Source organism: Ceratosolen solmsi, unplaced genomic scaffold, assembly GCF_000503995.2.
Source record: "Ceratosolen solmsi marchali unplaced genomic scaffold, CerSol_1.0 scaffold35, whole genome shotgun sequence".
NCBI lineage: Eukaryota > Metazoa > Arthropoda > Insecta > Hymenoptera > Agaonidae > Ceratosolen > Ceratosolen solmsi.
The window spans coordinates 7,163,848-7,173,512 of NW_011948423.1; the positions used below are offsets into that span (position 1 = coordinate 7,163,848).

General features: G+C 51.2%; 2 protein-coding genes across 3 annotated transcripts in view; both read right to left on the reverse strand.

Moving 5' to 3' along the window:
* LOC105362274 (uncharacterized) overlaps nt 1–2,746 on the reverse strand; it is a 28,347-nt gene extending 25,601 nt beyond the window's left edge. The window contains exon 1 of one of the 2 annotated variants that reach the window (XM_011499673.1): nt 2,301–2,746. The gene's annotated coding sequence lies outside the window, so the exon portion shown is untranslated. Of the gene's footprint in view, nt 1–2,155; nt 2,204–2,300 lie in introns of those variants that run through there. The other variant, XM_011499674.1, reaches the window with a different exon arrangement.
* Nucleotides 2,747–4,800: 2,054 nt separating this feature from the next.
* Nucleotides 4,801–9,665, reverse strand: part of LOC105362428 (POU domain, class 4, transcription factor 2-like) — a 36,196-nt gene continuing 31,331 nt past the window's right edge. Inside the window, exons 3-4 of the mRNA XM_011499869.1 lie at nt 7,107–7,630; nt 4,801–4,945 (exon numbers count right to left, since the gene is read on the reverse strand). Of these exons, the coding sequence (XP_011498171.1) occupies nt 4,801–4,945; nt 7,107–7,597 (636 nt within the window). The 5' untranslated portion in view covers nt 7,598–7,630. The remainder of the gene's footprint in view (nt 4,946–7,106; nt 7,631–9,665) is intronic.

The window sequence follows — 9,665 nt, forward strand, 5'->3', positions numbered from 1 at the left end:
CTGAGCCCGCCCCCCCCCCCCCAAGCCCCCTCCATCCCCCTCTCCGCTCATTGCGGCCATCATATCAGCCCACAACGAATTTCAATGGGAAAGCACTTGGAGCCTACTCGTGCACTTTGGCATCCACTTGCAGCAAGGGAGGAATGGACCTCAACTTTTTTCTTCTTAAACATTGCGCCTTACTTACTTTTCTCAAGAACGCCATTAATAATCCTTACTCTAGTCTCATTAATTTAACGCATTAGCCCCCCTACTACTCCTTCTTCTTCCTTCCTACCGTCCTCCCATATTGTTTTTTTTTCTCTATCTCTCTCTTTCTATCCTATTTGTCTATATATCTATTTATCTTGGAAGCTTCTCGAGCCTAATGGTTGAATTAAGTACCGTACTAATGTCTTTATCTACGGACAATTTGACTCGAGACGCATCTGGTTCTACATCTACAATCAAGCATTTGCAATTTTTTTTCTGATACTTAGCTCTCTCTCTCTCTCTCTCCATCTCTCTCCATCTCTCTCCATCTCTCTCCATCTCTCGATTCGTTTGTTTAGCTGAAGCTCATTGTCAAGTATTTTTCATCCACAAATGCATTATACATGCAGCAAATTTCCGTAAATTAAGACCGAAACTAGCAATTAATCACAAGAGACATAATTAATATCAATTAATTGTGAAAAGCATTTTTCATCTATTATTGTGTTTGTGCGATATAACATTTACAAAATATTATTTACTTATTATGCGTGTAACTGATGCAAAACTCTTGCTGAGAAGAGCGGGAACTGATGACGGAACGAATTTTTAATTAGAACAGACCAGCTGTTTAATAATGGTAACATAGACTTTCGTTTACAAAGCATCTTAATCGTAGAAATCATCCTCTCTCTTTCTGTGTATGTGTGCCTGTGTATTGCTAAAACGAGATGGCGTCGGGGCTGTGGGGGAAGACAAAAAGTCGACTGTGTTGGGGGTATGGAGGGGGGGGGGAAGAATGGTCAAGCTATCTCCTGGCTCTAGATATGAACGAGTTCCAAAAGGATGAATGAATGTAATGAGCCAAAAAGTCGAATTTGTTCGGTGAGAAATTGAGATAGTAGAACCGGTAAATAGTCTTCGGTAAGTTTTTTATTCTATTTTATCATCTATTACCTCTCAGGCGGCATATCATTTTCTATTTACGCGATCGTGCGAGAAGAAAGAATCGGAGTTACATTTCGCTCCGAATTCGAAGGGGGCGATCTGCGCTTATACGTGTAAGCGCCGAGCATTGTAACAATCGTTCGTAAGATCCTATACATTTTAAAATAAACGTTGACTGGCTTGATTGATCGACACGAGCTATCAAAAGCGCAATCTCACATTCATAGCAGAACGGCTAAATTTCCGCTTTATAATTAAGTAACAAGAGACGACGACGATTAGGCAGCTAAGCTCAACTAAATTTTTAAACGTGATGTAGTTGGAGGGGGAGGCCAGGGTCGGTGTTGAGTATCATGGTGTGGGGCGCGGGAGGGGGGGGGATGGGGGTACGGGGAAGCGGTAGAGTAGAAATGGACGGGTGAACGAGTGGGTGGATGGATGGATGCATGGATGGACGAGTGATTGGATGGAGGACGGGAGTAAGGTAGGACGATTCCAAAAAGGCAAACCAAGGGAAATCGAGCGGACGAATCTTTGGACTTCCAGTGTGCATAGCTACAGTGTGTCAAGATGGCGTGTCTCCATGGCAACGCTTGGAAATCAGAGCTTTTTGGATCATAGTGATTGGGAGCCGAGAAAGATTTTGCATTAGCGCCTGTTTGCAGCATCGGTGCTATTTACACGTTAGCCAATGGATAACTCAGGCAGGAGGCACGGAAGCTGGGAGGCTTGGGAGGCTTGGAGGCAGGCATTCTAGATCATCTCCGATTACAATGGAATCCTTTAATCTTTATTTAGCTTCGTTGAATAATATTGCTGGCACGCGGCTGGCTACGTGTCTCTCCATCGCCGATACCGGATGATCGGGTCGATCGCCTTCGATTCGAAATAAGGATTTTTAAACGAGGCCAGAGCTCAAGAAAAACGGAGCAAACGGATTTGGCCGTAGCTGGTCCACGGCATGGTCGGTCGCTCCTAAACGACCAACGGACAAAGCAAGGAAGTATAAGCCTACCGTCGACCGTAACCTCCCGGCACTTAAATCAGGCCTAGGACCGGCGAGGCTTATCATCGTCTCGGTATGGGCCCGCGCGATCGTCCTCGAATATTATAATGAAAGCCGCTGCTGGTGACGGTGCTTCGGGCCCAGCTTTCGTTACCTGGCAAGCGTCGGCTCGTTAAAGGTCCTCTTGGCCGCAGGTCGCGCTTCACCAGGCCAATCGATTCACACAACACACGCACCAAGGAACCCACGCACGCGCGCACGCACGCACGCACGCACGCACGTACGCGCGCACTCACGCAGGCACTGGGAGGCGCAGGGGTCCTCGGACACGGAGCTCCTCGGCGCAGACGCTCGCGTCGCCTCGTGCCTTTCTGCCACGTCGGTGGCGCGTGCTGGGACCTCCGGGGTTACGCGGCGACTATCGAGTACCGCGCCGAAAAAGCTCGCGCCACTGCTGGACTGACCGAAACGTCCGATCGGGCCGACGCGAGACGTCGCGCTCGTCGGCGCCCCTCCCCCGCGCACACCTCCCGGGCGTCCCGCGGGTGCGGGACGAAAAGGCACGAGGAATCACTCGTCGGCGCGTTTACCGCCGCCAGAGCCGCCGCCGCTGTCGCCGTTGCTGCCGCCACCGTCACCGCAACCTCACAGCCTCAGCGACAGCCGCTTACCCGGCTTCGTTCGACTGCTGGCCACGGAGCAGCGCCGTGCCGGCTCCTCTGACTCTGCCGCCATCCCTCGTCGAGCCCGCAAAGTAGAGTCGCGCATGTGCGCCAGCAGCCGAGGGGAGCGCGCGGGAGCCTGTGTCGAGTCCCGAGCCTATGAACCAGAGGAGGCAATCGTCTCGTAGCGCGCGACCGGAGTATCGACGAGCTTGGACTGGGTCAACTCCTCGTACGAGCGCGGTGTCCTGGCCCGTTCGGCTATCCCCTTCCGCCACCCAATTTTTTCACTCGCACTTTTTCCTCTATGACTCTATGTCTTCACGCTTGGCCTATATCTGCCTTGTAATAGCAATTCGTAGTGACGATAGCGATTACATTATCTGCCTTAAAGCATAATTGAACGTTCCCCCGAAAAGTAGCGCGTGTAGCTGCTTCATCTAAACGAGCATCGGTTTTCGTTTAACCAACGGCGTGCCGAGCGAGCGACATTTATAGAACTACCTCATATACTCTATGACTATTAATTAATCAATTATCTACATAATCATTGGGTGCAGAAGAAGGACGACGATTTGGTTTATTAACCATATCTCATGTCGTCTCATGTCGTTTCCTCTCCAGTCTCACCGGAGATAACGACACCGTGATCGCGCCGACGGTTCTTCAAACGACAAGCTTGCAAAAGAAGCTTGCGAAAAGAGACCACGACTTTTATGACTCTGACCCCCCACCCCCCTCTGGACTTCTACCGACTCGAAGCGATTGGCCGCAAACTCCGGTAATTACGAGCGAACTGCGCAGTTTTGGCCAATGTCGTCGAAACTCCAATCTGACGCAACAGCCGGCCGACCTCCTCTCGATAAAGAGCCTCGTGGCGCGATTAATAGCGGCTCGTTAATAATTAGTCAATGGGCTCACGGGAACACGAAGGCTGTTGCGCTTTTGTCCACGTCGTCGTCAGACGTCACCCTGGCTACGGCTATTCCGCCCGTCGTCGTCAGACGACGATGACGGGACGCAGCGGTAATTGCGATCCGTTGGACGCGGCAACGGGCTCCTATTGTCTCGGTCCTGCTGTGGTCGGCGCGCGCCTGCCTACGCCGAGGCGCGCACAGGAAATTATTTATGATTGCTCGACTAATGAAGCTAATGAGCATAATTAACGAGCTGATAAGGGCGATCGCGAGTATCCGCGCGAAGCCGCTTGCCAGTCCTTTCGTCCTCTCGGCATCCTTGGAAAATCCAATGACCGATGAAAGCTTTAGTGAATTCGGTCGGATTCTCCACTGGGAGTATTGGCTCATCGTAGTATTAAGGAAAAAAATAAAAAATAAAAAAAAATAAATATCTCGCACGAGTGACGCTTGAGAGATGGGAGATTTAAGTCGCTGGTCGCGCGTATTCGATTCTACGGAGCTTATTATTAGCTTAGATGGTAGTTTTGCTTTGGAGCAAGGAGGTGGATTCCCGGTATCTGCGACTAATTGACAGTGATATCTCCGGGGCGCCTGAAGGCGAACGTTCGTCTACGTAAGTCTGCGACAAGGAAGAGAAACGCCGATAACTTTGATAATTCGAGGCCGTCACGTGTGCAGGGATGGAGGAGGAGGTCGAGGGTTTTATTTAATAGCCATGACAGGTATGTTCATCGATTCGGGCACTTTTTCCAGCCCCGGCTCTGCTACACTCACGGCAGCTTTCTACCGGCGATCAAGTGATTGATCAGGCGGCCCCTGAGAACTAGGTATCGGAGATCAAAGTTGCCTAGTCTCCCCCGTTCTTCCCGGTAATGTCGATGTAGGTGCGGCCGCGCATAATCACATCGCGAGCATATTTATCGTCGTTACTTGGAGATACGCGTGCAATAGGTGCTTCTGGCGAGGATCTGGCTCGCGTGCCCGCTCCACGTCCTGACCTAATTCGTCTATTGTCCATTCGCCTGTTCTGCGCCACTTCCGCTTGGTGTTTGGTGCACGTGGCACGAAAAACTTACTCGGTATCGGGGACTGACGACAACGGACACGGCACACGGCCATTCTGCTCCACGAAATGATTGTTCTCCGGCTCCTCCTGAACGGGCGTCTCGTAAACCAGCGTCTCGACCATGGAGCCCTTGCTCGAGCCAAACGACACTCTGAAACGAGAAATGGGAGTGTGAGTTAAAATTCCGAGGCTCGGGGAAGAAGGAAACCGAGAGCGCGACTGCCCACCGCTGATCACTGCTAATTCAATTTTGAATTTCTGTTCGCTCGCTAAATATATCCGGCTTTTACGGATACACATTAAAAAACGAAAGAGAAAGAAAGAAAGAAAAAAAAAGAATAACGAAAACATCAATCGGCTGTTAGAATAGTTTATAAATGTGAGTCATCATCCAGAGTCGCGTTCGCACTAAAATAAATGCTCGTTTCAGTAGCCAAACAATGTCATCCAACATCTCCATTAACCTTCATAACACCCAGCGTTCATTCACTACCGACGCCCATCGTTCCAATTAATCTGCGTCATCGATTTCTCATCGAATTTTCCAAATTTATCATGCTCCGCGATTTGAGTACTCAGCTCGACTCGCGAAGACTCGAGAATTCGCGACGAAGAGAAGAGGGCCGAGCCGTTGGCTGATCGTATCAGGCAAAGATCCGTCGACCCTACAAGACGAAATGCTAAAGGAACGCAGGCCCTACAATAATCCTCGGGCCAGACGATAAAGCTCTACTTCGTACCGCGCCTAACCACCTCACGACGGTCGTCGACCGCTAAACCGCCGAAGAGATGCGAGAAGAGAGTCGATCAACGCGATTCGATCGCTCAGTCTAGACAGTCGTCTTGTGGTCTCTCTCTCTCTCTCTCTCTCTCTCTCTCTCTCTCTCTCTCTCTCTCTCTCTCTCCTTCCCTCCCTCTATTTCCGCGGCGACGGAGTGTAGGAGTCAGTGCCAAACAGCCAAACATAGAGGATCCTCGGTTGATAGGCGGAAGCTTTAAATTCGTCGCCGACTTAAATAAGCAAGCATGGGGAGAAAGTTATCGAGCGCTTATAAAGAAAGGAGACGACAAATTTCAAGGATCTCCGCGTGTGCCCGATGAACCGTCCTTACTGCCAACGTAGAAGCGAAACCTCCGATTGTCGACGATCCTCGTGCGTTTACCGCTTTACGCGATGTGAGCAACTCGTGAGATAAATCAGCGATACCGAGTTTACCCGGGATTTTGTCGACTTGGACTTGGCGACATTTTCTAGCCTCCGAACTCGCCTCTTGGCCTTTCTTTCGTTATTACTCTACGTTATTATCATCAAAAGTCTCGCCGCGCAAAGTATCGCGGCGATTTTGCATGAACAAACGACGCCGGGATGCCGGGGTATACTCGGTGATAAGAGAGTCCGAAATAAAAGTATGGCGACTCCTGCGCGAGGACAAATCGGATATATATATATATATATATATATGTTTTTTTTTTCTTTCTTAAAAGTCATGTAGTCGAAGGACTTGTAATGAATGAAAGAGAGACGGCGACGATTAAACGAGGTGCTCGGTAATCGCCGGCGAAAGATCGAGGGGGAGAACGGAAGACGATGGGCTCGGGTCAGCTTGGACGAGTCGAGGAGGTCTTGCGGATAGCGACGGTGCGCAACTCGAACGCGATAAAGGCAATGGTGCTGACACCTGTCGGGCGTAACGGCGAGCTCGCGTAAAGCCGCGATCACGTGATCGTTGGCGCGAGATGATGGATGCGTCATCGTCGTGTGAAGGCAACCGGAATCCTGCCTATACCCGAGCTCGGGAATCATCGCCTAGGACTGCCATCGGAATATTTACAATAATCGTTGCCGTCGCGGCAATCCCCACCAACTCAGCCCCACACAAAATCATTACGACTTAGGCGCGCGCGTTTTTAAGTTTACCCGTTGATTTACCGATCGAATAGCGTATCGCCGGGTTTTTTTTTGTTGCAAAGGCAAAGCGATTTTTAGGTTGGAAGGACAACGTTAGCGGCGAGTAGTAATCTCGCGGGCCAACGATACTAAGGTCCATCGGTCAATATTGGAGGAGAACTGCGAGCACGGATAATTCTCAGATAGCAGAGTGTTGACTGGAAGAACGTGGGTAGCCGAGTGTCGCATGGCGAGTCGCAGTCGAGGTGCCGAGGTAGTAACGAACGCACTCGTTGAGCTTGGTGGCAAGGAGAGGGAGTAAAGGCAGTCGCGACTCCCTGGCCTATCGAGGCGAATACGCGGGGAAGCGTCCGTCAGAAGGACGGCTGACGGGGCTCGGCCCACGTCACGGGAGATGAAGGACCTTTTGAGATTGGCGTGCTTGGGCCCGTTGAGCATGCGACCCCGACGATCGCTGCCGGCACCGCTAGCGTCACTGTCGATACTGTAGAGGCTGTCGTCCTTAACGACCTTGGCCGTATGAAGGGTAGACTTGCGAATGGCGGTGCCGTTGTGCTTGGGGCTGTGGTCGGAGGGAGGCAGGAGCGGGGCAGCGGAGCCAGGTCTAGCCGGGAGGGGCCCGATCTCGGACTCGCGCCTCGCGAAGATGCCGCCGCTCGTTGACCTCGGTACGCGGTGCTGCTCAGCCGGATGGCCCGCGCGAGCCAGGCCACCGCTCTGGTACCTGGCGGCCAGGCCCCCGCCACCGCCGGCCCCACTGCTGCTGCTGCTGCTGCTGGTGTTGGTGCCTCCACCGCTGCCGCCGACGCCGCCAATGGCCACGCCGCTGCTCCGGAAGCCCTGGTGATTGCCCGCCGGGGGCTTCTCCTCCGTCGGCAGCATGTAAGACAGCATCCTCGAGCGAACGGAGCTCGACGGTCTCCGGCTCTGTTGGCATCAAAGTGGGTGAACGTTAGTCTCGGTCATCACCTGGTAACTTCCAACTCCTCGCGCTCTCTTTTCCCGCGCCACCTTCTCTTTCTTATTTTAGATCTGGCGTTGCTACGTGCGTCGGGACAACCGAGCGCGACTCGATTACACCTCGCACTTTTCACGCGCAGCACGAACTTTTGCTTCTCGTAGCAGTCGTAGCATCGTTAGCCAGCCATTATCTTATATTGTCTAACTCCGCCTAAGAGTCTGCACGCATGCGAATTCATTTCTTGTGTGTTGAGCAGATGGGGCAGGGAGGAAGGACAATGTTGCGAGGTCCGACTGGCGTAGCGACGCGTACTTCGACCGTTTCTCTAAGAAGTAAATTACTTTTTACGTAAAGCGTCCGAATGTTGAGTGCCAATTTTCTAATGTAAATTTGAGAAATGTCGAGAGAGAGAGAGAGTGAGAGAGAGAGAGAGAGAGAGAGAGAGTCAACCTTTGAAGAATATATTCAACGTTTAATCATGTAAAATTTTGCTATTATTTTATAATGTCTGACCTCGAAAGCTTTCAAAAACACGTTTTGAAATAAGCTGAAGACAGGAATACGAGCCACCGCTTGAGAGGGTTAATGCACTGTAGTAGAGCGATAAAGATCGCGAGTTAGCGTACGAAATCGACTATAATTTTTTACAACAGCGACGGATAAAAATTAGAATTGCACAGGCTAACACTTGACTTTCAACCGAATAGACCTAGAATCATGACGTCTTCCCTTTATTAAATGCACTCCAGTAATTCAATTATACTTTCATCACTGACGTATTCTCTGACGTACGGTTACCCAATAGAATTATCTATTTATCCTTACTAAAGTTTTGCAGCATGACCTGTCCTCGATGCGAATACAATTCTTCTAGGGATAAAGTACCCGCTGCCACAGTAGCGAGTACATTATCAACAATATATAGTCCAGCTCGATAAATCCGTCTCGTTAAATAATTCATTGATCGGGAAGTGGTGTTTGTGTTTGTGTGGGGGGGGGGGCTGTACAATAAAAATACTGGCCTCACCGTCAGAGCTAATGAAATGATAATAGACGTCGATTTACGGGAATGTTGAGGGACGGAGTCTCTATGGAGAACAGGTGGCTCCGTACGTCGATCGTACGATTCGAGCGATCGGACGGATGATGCTGAGCGGTCGATCGAGATCGAGAGATAAGCAAGCAGACGCTTTGGCACTTCCTTACGCCGCGGCGAAGCAATCAGTGGAAATTACGGGTAATTCCTTGGTGTAGTGTGGGCGCGCGCGCACGCGATCACCGAGCGTAAAGCCGAAAGGAAAGTCGATCCGGGCTCGCGGTTGGCGGCCGCCGTCACCGCCACGGAAAAAGCAGCGAGCCGACTCCCCGCCACGGAGCGCGAGTGCGCAAAAAGCGCGGCCCGGACGGCTCCAAATGGGCCGCGTTCGCCAGGGGAACGAGAGCCGAACGCCCGTGGCCCCGACGCCGGCGTCTGCGGATTAATATAAACCGCGACCGGGGTATGGGCGCGTGCTCACGAGATGCCTCGGGGCTCTTGCGCTCGAGGCCGATCGGCCGATGGGGACCGAACCCCGAGCCTACCTCTCGACGTCGGCGACCATAAGAATTAGACATTGCAGCCCCGCCTCCTAAATCGTATTTGCGAGACTTTGGTCGAATCAATGCGATATGGCGACGGACGCTATCCCTATTTCGATGCAGCGCTCGTTTTTTGAAAATATTTCTTTCGCCACTATCTCCCCAACCTCGGCCACGTCCATGTCGCCTTCCCCCCCTCCCCCCTCGCGACTCACTCGATGTTTATTTCATTTTTTCTTTATCCATCCGAACCTCGGCATCTCGCCGATTTACTCAAACGAAATACGAAACATCTGCCTGGACTAAAGTCTTATTCCAAATTGCTCTTTTTGCTTGCTCGAGCGCTTCTTTAGGCCGATGTCGAAATTGTTGGTAATTAGTAAGATATGCGACTGCATTCGAGGCTAATTGCCACACTTTCAT